The following is a 19,300-nucleotide window of genomic DNA, read 5'->3' on the forward strand; positions in this document are numbered from 1 at the left end:
TATTTTGAGTTTCCACAAATTTAAAATACCTATTATATAAACATATTATGATATTATTCCATAGAATTTGTTGAAAAAACCAAGGCAAAATGAATATATATAGATACAAATAATATAATAGGTCTTTAATATACACTTATATTAATATATACATTTGATTAAAATTATACTATTATACATTATAAGCCAAAAAGGCTATATCCAGTTTTCTATTAGTTATGTGAGAGTCCAAATTACAAAAATATTATAATGTTCAATATTTCTTAAGTCTGTGTCTGCTTTTAAGCCATTCACATGACCAGGCAGATTTATAGTAACACTTCATCCACATCTTCTTTTTTTTTTTTTTTTTTGGTACCGGTTATCGAACTCGGGTCCTTACGCTTGCGAGGCAGGCGGCAGAACCACTGCGCTAAATCCCAGGCCCTTCATCCACATCTTAAGTGAACGTGAATTGAAGTCATTTCATTTACTTAGTTTCAGTGTATTAAAAGAGAAAGTCTTAAAATTATAATTTTCTTGATCTCCTGATAATTCAGGAACTATTAAAAATGCAGAAGTGGCTTTTTTGTATCTCAAATAACAGTATCTTTTTTTAACCTTTCATGACCTGCCTTTCAATAATTACAATTCATATGATTTAACTGTGTACCTTTCTTAGGTAAAGGTATCAGGAAGATATCAGAAGGAGTAAACCTTACTCAAAAGATTCACCCAGTAGAGGTATTTGAGCCGGGAGCGGAACATATAGTTCGCCTAATGACTAAGAATTGGGGTGATAACGATAGCATTTTTCAAGATGTAATTGAGACAAGAGGGAGAGGTGAGAAATGAGCTTATATTTGGGGTAGTCTTAGCTAATACATCTGTGTCCTGTGGATTAATTTTATATACACCCTATATTAAAGATAAAAAACATTTAGCATATTAGCTATAAAAGTCAAAGTTCCAACTTTTTTGGGAAAGAATTTTTTAATTACCAAAATGAAAAATGTTTCATAATGCTACAAGTTATCGCATAGTGATTTTATCAGAATAGTTGCCTAAAAATATGTCCTGCTAATTAACATGTGTTCATAACAAAAACTAAAGCAAAAAGAAAAACCATACAATGGAAACACAAAGGTTCCCTTCACGGTGATCTCTGCATAACTAAGGTAGCTTGTGCTTTCGCTTGCTCCCTGCTGCTTCTGTACTTGATGCCACCTGCCTTCCCTATTCCTTTGGTTCTCATACTCAGAATCCAATGCAACTTAATAAAACAGAAATGATTTACTAGTGTTCCTCTAATAAAATACCCTTCAGATCACTTTTCCTCTAGGATTATTGAGAGGAGAAATAAAATTGATGCTATTTTGTTTGCTTAATAATAATGTCTGATTTTCTTAAAATAATTTAATACCAAACACTTCCTAGTATTCAATGTTGTGACTTCTCTTTATACAACAGAATATGGTGGTTTATATGATGACATCTCCACTCAAGGCTGGTTTATTGGATTGATGTGTGCAATTGCACTTCTCACACTAATATTGTTAACTGTTTGCTTTGTGAAGAGGAATAAAGGTGGAAAGTATTCAGGTAAAACAGTTTATTACCGTAATTTTCAACTTAAATCAAATATTTTCTAGGAGGGTTCTTCAAAGACTTTTTAAAAATTTCACGCTGAAGTTAAATTTATATTAGCAAATTAGATATATAATATCCTAGATGGAAAATATTATTGCTAAATTAACGTACCAAAAGGAATATGCATGCTCTACAACAGGGATGGTGAACCTTTTGAGACCTAGTGCCCAAACTGCAACCTGAAACCCACTTATCACAAAATACCAACACTGCAATTAAATTGGAATGCTAAAGTTTTAGTTAAGAAGGAATAACTCATACATTAACATCTTTTGTTTTAAAAGAAAAACAGAATGACACACATGCCATAGGTGTGCCACCACTGATCTACAATATTACCTTGAAGAGGTTGCTTGTTTTCTCATTTCTAGTACTTGGTTTATCATACTTCCAAAGAAGATACTGAAGAAGATATTCCAGAGATACTGAAATATACTCCTTAATAGCATATATTTTAACGTGTTTTAAAAAAGGGGAATAGCATCTATACCATACTTCTATACACATAGAAGATTCAGGATTTTTGTACCAATATACTCTAGTAATACTGTCTCCAGTATTCAACCATTGCAAGAATGGATTTTTTCATTATTATGGTGTGTATTGGGTATAATACCCCTTGAATTATGGTATATTAAATATAAGTGAATAAATTAAATATAAATAAATAAAACCACCCTAGTTGTTAATGTTTGCCTTTATTTTAGCTAAATTCAACTTCCAAATTTGTTTTGTCTTTTCCAGATATATGTAGATCTATACATATATATAATTTTCCTTAGTATTCACACTTTTTATGTAGAGAGAAAGATTTATTTAGATGCCACTTCTATTAGTTTGATGACATTCAGATTAATGAGTATATTATTGATTTGTAGTTCATCCAACAGGTAATTTTGGGGAATCTCTCATGTACATAGAGCCAGGAAATGCATGATTCCTAAGCCTTTTTGTAAAGTTACATGGATAATTTATGCAGCTATACATTTTATTGTTCCCATAATGTCTGAATTATTATGTATTATGTTCATGATGACTAATAAATACTCAAGGTAAATCATTAGAAGCTTTAAAAAGACTGAGCATTCCCCTTTGAGGATTCTCAACTGATAACGATGTGTGAAGTATAGACCCATCCATTTCCTAAGGAACTTCCTCAAATTATATCCTTAATGAAAAATAAATTAGCCTTTCATATGATCGGGCAACTAAGAGAATCTCTGAGTAAGTAACAGTGAAAAATGCCATGAGGTTTGGTTTATTTGAGTTTTCTAAGAAAAGAGAAGAAAGAGCTATGACTTTTACATTATTTAGACTAAAATCTAAATTTAAAATATTACTACTGATGTTGATATTCTTATTAGACAACTTTGAGTAATATAGTGATCTAAAATAATCAAAGGACTGATTCTTATCATTTATGTTAGTTTAATGGCATAGATCTAATATGACAACTTATTTAAAAGAATATTGAGTAATTCGGCCATCTTTGAGAAACTTATCAAAGTGGACTCCTTTAACAAGACTTGTTGCCCATACAATAAAAAGTAGTCACATGAGGATCTGCTACATGCTACAAATTTAATGATAAGTTAGAACTCAGAAAACAACTTTTCTTTTTTGTTTAAACAAAGAAGAAACTGATGCAAATTTAGCCACAGGAAAGCTTGTATCATTAATATCAAAAAATGTTGAGTAATGCTGTGCTTTTTGATTAGATATATTTTAACAACACCGGTAAAATATGAAAAGTCCATGTATAACTTTCCCTCTGTTTTTTATAGTGAAAGAAAAAGAAGATTTGCACCCAGATCCAGAAGTTCAATCAGCTAAAGATGAAACTTTTGGTGAATACAGGTAAATGTAACTTTCATATAAAAATGTATCAAAATAGATATCCAACAGGTTTTCTAAATGGACAAAAAAGTGTTTATTCTTAAAATAATAGTTAGGAAACTATATTATAATTCTTTATTAAGAATACTCTGCATAAATAAGATTTACTTTAGTGATAGGAACCAAATTTCTGTGTACAGGGTGAAAATGTTACCCACAATTTGGAGAGGAAGTATGAATTAGGATTCTTAAAGTTTTGTGTGTAATTAAAGCAATTCACTTTTATTTTTACTATTTAGAGTAGATAAAATATCTTGAAGTCATTATGAATTTGTGTTCCTGTTAGTTTACATCCCAGACACACATAGTAAACCTCCTGTGCACACCCACCAAGGCAAAAAGATTACAAACTAGTAACTATGTGAATCTAGTCTGCAGAGGAGAAAATATACATGCAAATAACTGTAATTAATGAATTAGAACAAGAAAACATAAAAGAGAACAACTACTTCTGTCTAAAAGGAATTCTGTAAATTTTGCTCGTTGCTATTGTATTACTTATCAGTTGTTTCATAACAATTATTCCCAATAAGTATAAAACAGTATATATTTCTCTCAGAGTTTATGGGTCAGAAGTCTGGGCATGGCATAATGGTGTGCCTAAGGCTGAGGGTCTCTCAGAGTTTGGTGACAGGCTGCCAACCAGGACTCCAGTCTCATCCAAGGGTTCAGCTGAAAAAGGATGCACTTCCTAGTCCACTCATGTGGATTCAGTGCCATGCATACTGTGGAAGTAAGGAAATCAGTCTTCACAGGCCAGAATCATTCTTAATTCCACAGTGGATGAACCTCTCCATAGGGCAGGTATATGATAGCTGGCTTTCTTCAAAGTAAACAAGAGAGAACACCCTAGTTAGAAGCCATTGTCCTTTTGTAGTCTCATCTTGAAAGTGGTATCTATCACTTTTCTTGTGTCCTATAGGAGCGAATCATCACATGATAAAGGAAGATAAGACTATACAAGGGCTCAAATTACATAAGGCAGGAATCATTTGGGACCTATGATAGCTGTCCAAAATATTTGAAAGACAATATTAGTTTAGGTTTATAGGAAACAAATACCAGAATAAAACTAAATCAGTGCCTTGTCCAAAATCCTCATTTCCCCATACTCTGCTGCTTCTTTAAAAAGATAGGTAACATCATCTCCTACATTATTTCAAAATATATGAGATTTCTTCATAGTAGTTAATATTATTTCCAATTTTATGTTCCAAAACTACACATTCACCAGCAAAATTATATCTAGGTTATCTCAGAAGATGGTTTTTATACATGCTGTGACCTTAAATAACATGTATTTGCATCCCTGCTGCCTATAATATTTTCTTCATTACTTATTGAATGTCTCCTAAGTCAATGCCACATGTTTGTTTTGTTTTGTTTTGGGTTGGGAATCCAACATACTAATTCTGGAGCCAATCATTCTATTGGTTAGGACATCTCAGACTATGCTGATGTTAAAAACAATTCCAAAAGTTCTCAAGTTGTGTGTACAGCACACATTGCTGTGGTCAACTATTCACTTAGGAGCACCTGGTGCTTTATGTGAACTGGGGTCACCACCGGTGTGGAAACCAAACATGGAAAATAAAGCACTATCTCTAAATCTCACTTGGAAGTGACACATGTCCCCTTTTGTTCACTTTTCTGAGGGTGAAGCAAGCCACTTAGTCATGCACAACTTAGAGAAGGAGGAAAGCCCTGTAGTCTCAGGAAGGTGAGGCTAGACATAGTTAATGAGCAGAACTGACGAATGCCACAAAAATAAAACACTCTACCCATTTTAATTTTTTTTCAAATTGTTCTTTTTACAGATTTTATAAAAATCATTTTATTTGATATATAGATTTATAATACTATTTGGTAATTTTTAAGTCCTGATCATAAATTTGCAAGATTGTATCATTTTATAGATCCATTATGAACTCAGATTTGTTTTTCTTGAAGGATAAAATCCATCCCAGAAAGATAGTACACTTACAGCATGTACAAATCTGAGTTTGATAACTTTATTAAAGAAAGTTGTTTGCAAGCAATAGAATTTTATTGATTAGCCTAAACAAAAGAAAATCTTGGAAGCATATGGAAAAAAATCTATCAAAAATATAAACAAAATTAAGACTTGGGGCCTAAGAGCTCCTAAAGTTCATGAAGTAATGGAAATAATATTTATTCTCTGTTTTAGTCTATTCATGCTGCTATTAAAAAATACCATAAGGTATGTAGTTTATAAGTAACAAAAAATTATTTCTTACAGCTCTGGAGGCTGGAAAGTCTAAGGTCAAAGTAATGCCAGATTCGTCTGGTGAGAGTCAGCTTTCTTGTTCACAGATCGCACTTTCTCTTTGTGTTTCCACATGGTGCTAGGGGCCAGGTAGCTCTCTGGGGCCTCATTTATTAGGGTACTAACCCCATTCATGAGATTTTCACTCTTGTAATTAATTACCTCCCAAAACCCTATCTCTTATTGCTATAACATCAGTTCTTAGGAATTCAACGTATTGATATCAGGAACACACCAACATTTACACAGGAGTTCTATGTATGAGGGTTAATAGACGCATACCCCCCAAAATCTCTAGATTTTAAAGAGAAGTAGAATAGTGTGAATAATAGAAAATCATTTATCTATTTCTCAAAATGATGCAAATTGGCTGTGTCTTTTTAAACACTTGTGGATATGTCATTTGGGCTTTATTATCTTCCATGCTGTCATAAATGTCCTGAAAATTATAAAACCTATTAGTATTTAAGAATGCTTTATGTGAATATAAATATAAGATTTTGTTAGATGATTTTTTTTTTGCTTGTTTTCTAGTGATAGTGATGAGAAACCTCTCAAAGGAAGCCTTCGTTCCCTCAATAGAGTTATGCAGCCTACAGAAAGTGCTGATAGCTTAGTCCAGTACGGAGAAGGTGACCACAGGCTTTTCAATGAAGATGGATCATTTATTGGCGCTTACGCTGGATCTAAGGAGAAGGGATCTGTTGAAAGCAACGGAAGTTCTACAGCAACATTTCCACTCCGGGCATAAACTCAAAACATGCACACAACATTGCTGGCTCACCCCAACTTTTCATACTTATCTGTTCAAGGGAGCAAGAACTTTCATATGGGAATCGAAACATGTTGGCAGATTGTATCCAGAATGTGACATCCTGAAATTATGTTGACAGTTGCATTGCCTTCAAAAACTAAAACAGCAACCACATCAGTCTATGTTTTGGTTTTGGTTTTGTTTTCAGGTTCTCCAAATGCAAAACAAATCCTGTATTTAGACATACCTTCTATAAATCCAAAGTACCCATTTGATGGACTACGTATCTGCCTGATGGTACTCACCAATGTGTTTGCATAGATGTTGCTACCCTGTGGGTTTATCTCTCTCTGTATCCACATTTGTATTCAGTCTCTGAACTATCTTAGTGACTGTGCTTCACTACAGGTTAAATGATTGTAAGAAAACTGGTTATTTAAAATGTAAAAAGGAATATGAATGTCTTTTTAAAATAGTGCATTGAATATATACAGTCTAAATTTATTATTTAATTTTTTGTAGCAAAAGTCTTAGGTAAACAATCAACTAGTATTTATTGAGCTCCTAATTGCCCAGAGATAATAATGTTTAAACAGTTATAGCTTTTTAGATTTCAACATGAATTTTTAATTTCCATCAGTTATGACATCTACAAGAATTTTCGTTTTTTTTTCTTTGATTAATGCAAGCTGCAAAAGGAGTAGTGGTCAGAACATTATTTTGTGAAGGACAGGAATAAGGTGTTTGTTATTTAGATTCTAATAGGTTTATCTATTTAATATCTTCTAAATTCACTGCTTTTACTTATTTGTATGTTATATTATTATATGCTTGCATATATTTCATGAATGCATTGTACATATGATGTTAATATTTACACAATTTAAAATATAGATGTGTTTTATTTTGAAGTGTGAGATAAATTCATCAATAGCCGTGACTGTACAGTTACAGCTTGTCATTCCATGGCTTCAACAATAACATAAGATTCCAAAATTGAAGACTGTATAAAGAATTTGGATATATTACTTTTATTCAACAGTCTCAAAATAAGATATCATACAAATATGGAGGGAAATGTTTTCATATTTTTCAAAATAAGTTTTTGTTATTGAGTATACTCCTACCCCAGCCATAATAAAGAAATCTATTTCTAATAGCAATTCCTATGCATCTGTTTGTCTGTATCACATTTTAAATGTATTTATGGTAATTTTTTTTTTCTTTTCTATATTTTCCATTTGTGAAAGTTAGTATAAATTCAGAGAATTTATTTCCTGGCATGTGGGCTACTTATCCATTTAAAATGGCACATGAAAATATTTTAGAAATGGTGTAAAAAACTATGCATACATTTCAGTAAAATTAGTGTTCAACTTCTTATTTTATGGAAACAATTTTTAACCTTATCCTGAAATTATTAACTATGTTTATGAAATTGATTCACAGATATGACTTTATTATTTGAACTACAATTAATGATGTATACTGTTAAAACCTCCATTTTGATTTTTAGGATCCATTATATTTCTTGGGGATGAAAATCAGGGGCATTTATAATGGTCAATGTAGTAATGCACGTAGGATATCTAGTTGTCCTTTTTAACCTTATGTGTCCTCTAAAATGTATAGGAGAGAAAAGTATGTCTTATTTCAAAACACACTTAATGGGCTCAGAGTTTGCCCACATTCCAGGAAGTAAACAGTCAAAGGGGAAGGCACCCTGGTCCTCCACCTGCATGAGTGTAAGGATCTATGCATGCATCAGTGCAATTTGAACTCCATCTCCATTTCTAAGACACAACTTTTCTGGAAGAATCATCATGTGTTCATATTTGGGAGTAATTTGTGGTGCTCAGATACTGAAGAGGTGAAAGTGAGGACTTTCAGGTTTAATTTTGCTGTTATTCTATTTTCTCATCTTTGTCAGCAGCCAAAAATTGATCTCAACAGGGCCATGCAAGCTAGACATTGTGTTTAAAAACTAGATTGTATATTCATTAGAAATTTAATCATCTCTAAGTTAGAAGTTAACACAATTACTGACATGTTTGATCTTTGTGGACTTCCTTATTCTCCTTTAGCTGCCTGAGAAACAAGGGTTTTCTAGTCATAGCCTCAGATGATCAAAACTTATAAGCATGAAAAATGAGACTGGATTATGACTAACTTTTGTTATCACTCTTTGGTCCCTTTCCTCAATACTATTTAACTTCTACTGAGAATCTGCAGCACAACAGGAATAGTCCATGGCTTTCTCTGTTGGTAGTTATGAAATTATATTCTTCATATATTTTATGAATCAAAATGAGTATTAAATGAAAAAATTCCAAGTGGTTTAAAATGGATTTTATTAATTTCCTTCAGAAATGAATAAAAGAATCTATGATGTTCAATGATTAGTATAAATGGGCAATAATTACTTACAAAATGCCACTGAGTGAAGAACAACAGAAAATATTTAGAAAAAAATTTTTTAACTGGCTTTGCAATAACTTTCTGGACTCTACTCCAGATAGTATTTATTGTCATAGATTGTATATAACTTCATGGATTGTGGATAGGGATCAGGTCATGCAAGGTGGTACATGGGTCAGGAAAGTCCAAATTCTCTTCCTGGTTCCAGCACTGAAGTTGTACATAAACCCTAGGGGTTGCTTAACAATTTTGCTTCAAACTCTCTCATCTATAAAGTGCTTATAAATCTTTGTCACAGGGTGTTCTTTTTATAAAGCAAAATTTGCAAATGATAAAAGTTAAGATGCCTTCTAACTTCATAAACAAATCTGTAATTGAATTATATATCTAAAATCACACACACACACCAACTCAACTTTTTTCCTGTGAGCACATAAATATATTTTTATAGAAAAACAAATCTACAGAAAAGAAACTAAATCTACTGTTCACTGGGCAGTATGATTTGCACATGCCATTGAAAATTATTAATCAAAAGAAAATGAAGCAGGGTCTTTGCTACACAAAGGTGTTTTCCACTAATTTTGCATGCTTATTTATAAGAAAATATGAATTTGGTGAATTTATTCTATTGAAAGAAAGGCATCTGATATTTTAGAGGTAATCGTGTTTATAAAAATGTAGAGCACAATGGAATTATGCTGGAAGTCTCGAATAATATTTTTTCCTATTTTATATTCGTGGAAGAGATAAGAAAAAGAGAGGACAATAATGAGAAATGTTGGTGTGTTTTCTAAGCATTTAAAACATAATTGCCAATTGAAATGCTAAATATGTTTACGTGCCATTAGGATACAATTCTTGTTGAAACTTTACATTGGTTTTAATGGGATTGGGTTTGTAATCTGTGGTAGTATATATCCTAGTGTTCTTATAGTGAAATAAGTAGGGTTGAGCCAAAGCATACTTTGTTTTGTATCTTAAATTGTTTTATTGCATCATCAAAAAAGATAAATGTAGAGCAGGTGCACTTGATTACCTTTTTTTACTTCGAGTAATATCCGTAGTAAACTTTATTAAAAGTGTTTGTATTGTAGATGGTGTTTGTATTATGTTTATGAATATGTATGATTGAAAAATCTTTTCATTACACATGAAATTCAGCTTTCCAAATAAAAGTTCAACTTCATGTACCCTAAAAATGTTTGTATTGTTTCTATCCATTTAAGAAAAATTGGAATTTACATATCAACTTGAACGCCAGTTGTTGCTGATTGTGAAATATTATAAATGAAATAAAAATAATGACATATAAATGAATTCTAAAGAAAATATTTTATTTGGATTACTATATTTGTAAATATATATGTGATATACAACACATATAAAATATATTGTTATAAAATATAACAATAAAGTTTAGAGTTATGATAAGTACAAATCTAAGATGAATATATATTCACCTAATTATTTCTCAGAAAAATGTAGAAAGGTTACTTTTCAAGAAAGTATCTAATATGTCATACTTTCAAATATATCTATTAGGTGATTTTGACTTCAACTTACAGAATCTGGATACCCAATCTGGCTCAGCAAATAAACTATTGAAAATTGTTATTTTAAAAAATTCATACTAAAGACTTTACATACAGTATCACATTTATTCCTGAAGCACCTTTTTGGTTTGTAGAAAAATTGTGACCAAAGAGGTTAAGTAACTCAGTAAGTGCAGCCACTGTTAGCTAAGACTAGAATTAAACCCAAGGCTGTCTGACTCCAAAACTAAGGCTCATAATCATTATGCTAGCATACTTTTTCCTTTCTCAAATCCTTCACATCCCCTTAAAAATGCTAAAAAAAAATTTATGTTTAATTTTGACTTATTAATCATGTCTACAGCTTCTTGTTTAAAGGAAGGAGGACAAGACATACATACAATAGGGGAAAACATTCAATATTTTATTGTATAAAACTACTGAAAGTATACAGCCTAAAAGGTGACAATTTAGAAAAATAGTTTTTATGCAATTCAAAAACATCTCATCATTCATCCCACATATTTTTGAGAAAGAGAACATTTTTAGCAGAAGTGGCTTCAACAGTACTCTGTTTTAAACTTGATATTTGTGTTTCTTTATCAAAAACCAAATCTACAAGACCTCTCTCTTCTTTTGCTATTCTCATTTGCTCCCTACCAAAATAGAACACAGCAGCAAATTTTAAGCCATGTATCCTTGGATTCATGGCATATCACTTTTGGAGAGGCTCTACTGACAAAATAAATCAGGCTTACATCAGATAAATGTAAATACAATGACTTCTCAAAAATCTTTAATATAAGGCCAGAAATGTGTTAATACAATGAGGTTTGTCTTGTACTTATAGCAAGCTGTGAAGCAGTATCTTAAACTTTATACATAAATGATGAAAATCTAAGAAATGAAAATTCTCAGATGTTACCTGAAAGAAATAATATATTGCACTGCCATTCAAATATAAAATTCCTTTAACAGGTGGGAGAAAAATGTTCACTGATTTGTCTATTTGTAGCAGAATGAAAAAAATCTAAAATTTGCTATAGTTATCACCAATAAATTTTCTTCCAAAAGATGTTTCTTAAGTCACTGTTTCTGTAAAATATAAAAATGTTTTGATCAAAATATTTTGGAAATACTGGTAAATTGATACATTGCAAACTTCCAGGAGAACATAGAATCTTATCCCTATAGAATTCAGAGTTATTTGCAGACCCAACCTTAGGTCTCTTTTCCATTTTATTATTTTCTTAAGATATCTTTCCATCCAAGCTTTGATTGCTGTGTCCAGACAAGTGACTTCAAATTATTTTTAGTCCGATACTCTTCTGATATCTGAGGATTTAACATATGACATTCTATTTGACTTTCCCTGATGTCTGAAAGATATGTCTAACTCAGTTTTTTTTAAGTGAATGCATAACTTTACTCTTGCACTGTGCTGTGCATTGAGGCACAATAGTATCAATTCAATTACTCGACCTGCAAACCCAGGCATCACTTTCTGTACTGAGCTTCTTCTTAACTCCCATGCCCGATCCATCACCAAAGTCTGTTATCTTCTCCTGTGAATCTCCTGGATGTGGACCTGCCCCTTCTGCACTGTAACCTATTTGGCTGGAACACCTTTTGGGGGGGGGGGTAATGGTACTGGGGATTAAATCCAGGACCTTCCCACTGAGCTACATTCCCAGGTCTTTCTATATTTTTTTTGTTATTAAGTTTATTGGTACATTTTAGGTATACAATACAGTCACATTCATCTTTGGGATCTTGTACCTTTACATGATGTATCTCGGTTCTTATTTTTTCCCCATTTCCCTGCCCTCCCTTCACCACCTCCACCCTTTCCTATTTACAAAGACTTTGTTTCCATTTTTTCCTTTTCTCATATTTTTTCTTTTCTCTTCTTTCCTTTCCCCTACCCTTCCCACTTCCCCTACTCCTTTAGACCTTTCCTTCCTAGTTCACAATATCAATTATACCATTTGAACCTTACTTACACTTTTAGTTTTGCACACCAGTGAAACTATTCAGTATTTACACATGTGTCCTATTTGTTTCACTTAAGAGTTTGTCCTCAGTGTGCATCCATTTAGTTATAAATGTCTCTACTTTCTTATTTTCTATTGCTGAGTAATACTCCATTTTATAGAAAAACCACATCTTCTTTTTCCAGTCTCCAGTTAATGGGCATTTAGGCTGTTTCCAAGTTTTAGCTATTACTAACTGTGCCGCTATAAACATGGGAGTGCATATATCACTGTGGTATGATTCTTTTAATTCTTTTGGAAAAACTCCCAGCAGAGGGATAGCTGGGTCAAATGGGACCTCTAATCCTAGCTTTATGAGGTATCTCCATATTGATTTCCACGGTGGTTTCACCAGTCTGCACTCCCACCAGCAGTAGTGAAGAGTTCCTTTCTCCCCACGGCCCTGGCAGCATTTGTTACTGGTTGATTTCTTGATAGTAGCCATTCTTTCTGGGGTGCAGTGGAATCTCAGTGTTGTTTTCATCAGCATTTCTTCAATGACCAGTGATGTTGAACATTTTTTTCATATATTTAATTCCTGCTTTTACTTATTTGTCTGAGAAATGTCTGTTCATTTCAGATGCCCATTTTTGAATCAGGTCTTTATATTTGGGGAGTCTGATTTTTTTTTAGTTCATTATATATTCTAAATAGTAGACCTTTGTCTGAGGTAAAGCTGCTAAAATTTTTTTCCCACATTGTAGGTTGTCTCTTAGCTCTGTTGGTGATTTCCCTTGCAGTGCAGAAGCTTTCTAATAAGTTGAGATCCCAGTTGTTGATTCTTTGTGCTAGTTCTTGTGCTACTGAGGATTTGTTCATAAAGTCTTTTCCTATGCCAATGTCTTTGAGAGTTCCAACTAACTTATCTTCTAGCAAGTTTACTGTTTCTGTTTTAATATTTAGATCTTTAAACCACTTCAATTTTAGTTTAGTGCTTGGTGAAAAATAGGGGTCTAGTTTTAATCTTTGGCAGGTTGAAATCCAGTTTTTCCAACACCATTTATTGAAGAGACTATCTTTCCTCCAGGTGAGCATGTTTATCTCCTTTGTCAAAGATGAGGTACCTGAGTATGTCTGGAGTTGTTTCTGTATCTTTTAATCTATTCCACTGATCTCTGGGTCTGTTTCTTTGCCAGTACCATGTTGTTTTTATCACAGTGGCTTTGTAGTATAGCTTCAAGTTGGGGATTGTGATACCCCCTGTCATGTTTCTGTTGCCTAGAATTGCTTTTGCTATTCTAGGTCTCTTCTGGTTCCAAATGAATTATTGGATTGTTTTCTTTAGTTCTGTGAAATATACTGTTGGGATTTCAGTTGGGATTGCACTGAATCTGTATAGCAGTTTTGGAAGTATGGCCATTTTCACTATGTTGATTCTTCCTACCCAGGAGCAAGGGATGTCTTTCCATTTTCTTATATCCTCTTCAAATTCTTTTTTTCAAAGTGCTGTAGTTTTCAGTGTAGAGGTCTTTTGTCTCCTTCATTCGATTGATTCCTAGATATTTAATTTTTTTTGGATGCTATTTTGAAAGAGATGTTTCCCTAATTTCTCTCTCAGTGAGTCTGCTATGGATGTACAAGAAGGCTATTGATTTTTGAGTATTGACCTTGTATCCAGCTACTCTACTGAATCTGTCAATTAAGTCTAAAAGTCAATTGGCAGAATTTTTGGAGTCTTCTACGTAGAGTATCATATTAACAAATAATGACAATTTAACTTCTTCCTTTCCTATCTTTATTCCTTTTATTTCTTTTTCTTGTCTAATTGCTGTGGCTAATGTTTCCAGAGCTATATTGAACAGGAGTGGTGATAATGGACCTCCTTGTCTGGTTCCTGATTTTAGCGTGAAGCATTTCAGTTTTTGACCATTTAGTATGATGTTGGCTGTTGGTTTTTCATAGATAGCCTTTATCAGTTTGAGATAAACACCATCTATTCCATTTTTTGTAGGGTTTTTATCATGAATCAGTGTTGGATTTTGTCAAATGCCTTTTCTGCATCTATTGAAATGATCATACAGTTTTTGTCCTTGACTCTGTTAATATAGTGTATTACATTTATTGATTTACATATGTTGAACCATCCTTGCATCCCTGGGATAAATCCACCTTGGTCAGGGTGTATGATCTTCTTGATGACCCTCTGTATTCTGTTTGCCAGTATCTTCTTGAGGATTTTTGCATCTTTATTCATTAGGGACATTGGCCTGTAGTTCTCTTTTGTGGTTGGCTCTTTGTCTGCTTTTGGAATCAAAGTAACACTTGCTTCCAGGAATGAATTTGGAAGTATTGCTTCCTTTTCAATTTCATTGAACAGTTTAAAGAGTAGTGGCAATAGATCTTCTTTAAATGTCTTGTATAATTCAGCAATGAAGCCATCAGGACATGTACTTTTCTTTGTTGGTAAAGTTTTAATTACATTTTCAATTTCCCTGATTGCAATTGGGGGTGTTTAGAATTTTTATATCTTCTTCATTCAACTTTGGTAATTCATATGTATCTAGGAATCTGTCCATTTCTTCTGTGTTTTCCATTTTATTAGAGTACAGGTTCTTGAAGTAGGCATTGATGATCCTTTGGATTTCTGCTGGGTCTGTTGTGACTTCACCTTTTTTGTTCCTAATTGCATGGATTTGAGCCTTTTCTTTCCTATTTTTGATTAGGTTGGCTAAGGCTTTATCGATTTGATTTATTCTTTCGAAAAACAACTCTGATTTATTGATTTTTTTTGTATCGTTCTCTTAGTCTCCATTGCATTGATTTTTGCTCTGATCTTTATAATTTCCTCCCTTGTATGAGCTTTGGGTTTGTCTTGCTCTTCTTTTTCTAGGAGCTTAAGGTTCAGCATTAGGTTGTTTATTTGAGCTTGTTCTGTTTTCCTAGTATGGGTATTTACTGCTACGAATTTCCCTCATAGAACTGCTTTCATTGTGTCCCATAGATTCCTGTATGTTGTATTGGCATTCTCATTTACTTGTAGAAACTGTTTAATTTCTTCTTTAATTTCCTCTGTGACCCATTGTTTTTTCAGGAGGGTGTTATTCAATTTCCATGTGTTTGTGGAGTTCTTGCGGGGTTTTTTATGCTATTGATTCTTCCTGTATTTTTTTTATTTTGAGACTTGATCTCTCACTAAGTTGCTAAATTGCCCAGGCCAAGCTCTAACTTGTGATCCTGTCGCCTTATCCTTGTAGAATGCTGGGATTTCAGGCCTGTACCAATGTGCTGCTGCTCCCTAGATCACCTTTATGCTAAGCAGTTTTTCTGTGTCCAATGCTCCACCTCCAATTTGTTTTTTCTTTATTTATCCTGTCTAGCAAGTTGATTTTTAAAGTGAAAAATCTGCTCATGTAGTTTACAAATTATGAATGATGCCAAAAGAATGCTTTTTTATTTCTTTTAATATGAGAAAAAATCTTCATTTGGCTTTCAATGTTCTATGTGATTAAGTCATTTCCCATTTTCCTTTGTCCCTCTATCTCAGTCCTAATGATTATATCCAATACCTCTTGGACTCTGCTTTAGATCTTCCAGGCCTCCTTGGCCTTGGGCCAGGCACTGTTGGAATAAGCCACTCTGCTTGGACTATGAGGACCATCACTCACTAACCTCAGTGCCTATGACAGACCCTTGCCTGGATCTCTCCTCTGGGCACAGTGGCCTGAGATGCTGTGAGCCTCTGTTTAGTGTCCATTCGTGCTCAGCCTGGAGGTTTGGAAAAGTTAAAGCCTTGTCAAACAAATATTTATTTATTCAGGGGGAAAAGAGAGCTGGAGGGTAAATTTGAACCTTCTTCAGTTCTCTCCTGACTCCCTCTCCTTCCCTTACAAAGGAAGGACCTGAGGGATAAAATGATCATTTGGATTTAACAGCAGGATTGGTTCTCCATTCTTTCCTGTCTTACTCTCCCTTTCCCTCAGGCTTGCCCCATAGGATTGCACTCCATAATAAGTTAGGATTCTATGTACTGATGGCTTCAGCTTCTGCTGTTAAAGAATTCAGGCTAAATGTCTTGCTTTTTAACAGTTTCAAGTATTTACCAAATTCCTCTCTGTCCCAAGACCTTTAAATTTCTTATTTTCCCACCACAAAATTCCTGATCTACTTTAAAGTTTAATGTAGTTTCTTTAGGGAAAACCTCTGAGACTGCCATACCTAGGTCAAATCACTTTGGTTAATGTATCATAGTGTTACTTACCTCTGATTTTTACCAGTCATTACCATCACCACTACAATTTCATTTTAACTGTACACTTACTTATTTGATTCTCATCCCTCTTTCCTCTGTTAGCCTAGAAATTCCAGAAGGGCAGGAAAAATGTTTTCCTTGTCACAGGAAATACCAGCCTTCTAGCGGAATGCACGGTATCTAATTAAAATTTAGTAGATATTTGCTAATTTAAAAATGAGACTCACAAGGAGATGTCTTAAATAATGAATGAGGTTGAGAAAATCCCAGCCCAGATTCATGGGAGCAGTCTAGCACTCACTCAAGTGTTCCAAATCTTAGTAAATGATCCCATCATTAATGCAAAACTTGAGGCAAAAGCATTTGAATCTCTCTTGAATCCACTGTTTTTTTTTCATCCCATCACCTTTTACAATCACCTTCTACAGTGGTTACTTCAAAAATTATTTTAAATTCATTATTTTTCTCTGCTGTCATTGCTACCACCCTATACCAAGCCAAAGTCAACCTGTCTCTCTCCTTAACTGGTCTCCTTGTTTAATTCCTACCCCTGCTCTAATCTATGTAATAATGCAAGAAGGGTGTAAAATATAGTGAGGTTATAGTAACAGTTTCTCAATAAATTTAGCCCAAATCTCAAATTCCTAACCACATGACCTGTCTACCTATAACAAGCCCCAGAGCAAAATATGGGCCACTCTCTTCTTCTGATTGTAGAACCCACCAAAACTCACTCTTGCCTAAGGACATTTGCAATTATTCTTCTTACTGGCTAAAAGACTGTATATACTGGCTTATTGTCATTTATATCTTTGTTTTAAGGTCACTTCTTCAGAGAAAACTTTTCTGATTATCAGCTTAAAAATAGCCCAGACTAACAGCATTGTTTTTATAGAAATCATTAATATGGCAATTTATATTCTTATGTGATTTTTTTTCCTTCTGAGTTCGCACTATAAACTAGATTCCATGAAAATTACTGACTCCGTTCATTGTGCTCATGCCCAGAATTGGCCAAGAACAGAGTAGGTGCCAAGTATGTCGAGTAAATTAGTGAACTAAAGCAAAAATCAGAAAAATACCATTATGTATAGTAAGAAAATATCTAATTAATCTCCTTAGCAAAATGTACTGACTTTGCTTTTATGTTTTTATTGTTTTGTTTGCATATACTTAGAATTATAGTAGCTCCAACAAAAAATTTTCTGTGACACAGAAGCACACAGAATGATCACAGCAGTCCTGGTCACTATGTCAACAATAACTTTTTAAATTTAAATCTGATGTCAAATCCTGCCTTATTCTACTTTTTCTCAAGTGAAGTTGCTAATATTTTGTAAGTCATTATGTGACACATAACTCAGTAATTGCAGATATAAGAAACGGCACAAAAATTATTTGGGTAAATATTAGTAGCTTACATCCAATGAAGTTACCTGTGTATATTATATATTTGATTAAATATTGTAGATTTAAATATTTACAGTGTATCATTGCAAATCCATGGGGAAAATGTCCAGATTATAAAGTAAATTTCTTCATAGAGTATAAGTTGTTTTTAACTGAATTTTATAATTTCCAATAGATACTTCTTTGATGAATTTAAAGAAGTATCAAAGTATTGTATAATAAAAATTGTAATAATAAAAGATGTAGTTAAAATATTCAGCCACTAGATGGAAGTGTTTCAAAGTAATAGGAATTGTATCATCCAGAAAGCATTTACAGTAAGATTTTTTCTCTGAAGGCAGTTTTTAAGTATTAGCATGTATGTATTAGAGGTATATTTACACTTGTTTCACTTTTCAATTATGGTCTTATTATTATTTCTATAGACTTTATTTAATGTGTTATCTATTCTACAGGTCTTTTCTAATTTTGAAGGATCAGTTTTTTTCCAAATCTTAGGAAAGTACAATAAAATTATCCTTTATAATACCTACACCATGAAATACAGTGTTAGAATTTAACTATTTAAGTTCTTCTAGAAATAAGTGAAAGTGAGCACTGAATTATTTATATTATTATCAATTTCATAACAAATTTTAATGTTTTATTCTTTAACATGTATGAATAACACAGAATGAAAACATCCATTCCAATGTATACATGCAGATCTAAATATAATGAGTACCTGTCACCATTTGGTTTTTCTATGTTACCTAAAGACGGTGTGTTAATAGAAGGATGCCAGTCTCTTGTAATTTGGGGAGGTGATGGGACCTTTTGGGGGATGAGTCCTAGTGGGCAGTCATTGGGGGTGAGTTCTTGAAGGGTATAGGGGGACCCCAGCATTCTCTGCCGTCACGATCTGCCTTTCCACAGGTCCAAAAGCAGTGAAACAAGATGACTATCAATTAAAACCTCTGAAAGTGAAACCTCCTCTTAAATTGTATAACTCAGGTATTTGTCATCAGTATAGAAAATGGGCTAGCATATCCGTATCATAGGACTGGTATAAAGATAAAAATGAGTTCAAACATGTTATACTTGAGAGCACTGTATGCTATATGCAAAATGCTAATTACCTCTTTGGTATTTTAGTTAAACATTTTTTAA

The 19,300-nt window shown here is 33.1% G+C and overlaps 1 protein-coding gene across 7 annotated transcripts in view; it reads left to right on the top strand.

Moving 5' to 3' along the window:
* Chl1 (cell adhesion molecule L1 like) overlaps positions 1–10,186 on the top strand; it is a 191,482-nt gene extending 181,296 nt beyond the window's left edge. For 6 of the 7 annotated variants that reach the window (XM_004854217.4, XM_004854218.4, XM_087182025.1 and 3 more), the window contains 4 exons: positions 662–823; positions 1,450–1,581; positions 3,414–3,486; positions 6,347–10,186. In XM_004854217.4, the coding sequence (XP_004854274.1) occupies positions 662–823; positions 1,450–1,581; positions 3,414–3,486; positions 6,347–6,563 (584 nt within the window). In that variant the 3' untranslated portion in view covers positions 6,564–10,186. The remainder of the gene's footprint in view (positions 1–661; positions 824–1,449; positions 1,582–3,413; positions 3,487–6,346) is intronic. The other variant, XM_021266048.2, reaches the window with a different exon arrangement.
* Positions 10,187–19,300: the final 9,114 nt, after the last annotated feature.

The sequence above is a fragment of the Heterocephalus glaber genome, unplaced genomic scaffold, assembly GCF_053883595.1.
Source record: "Heterocephalus glaber isolate CG9 unplaced genomic scaffold, H.glaber_assembly_v1.0 deba00001472, whole genome shotgun sequence".
Classification (NCBI taxonomy): domain Eukaryota; kingdom Metazoa; phylum Chordata; class Mammalia; order Rodentia; family Bathyergidae; genus Heterocephalus; species Heterocephalus glaber.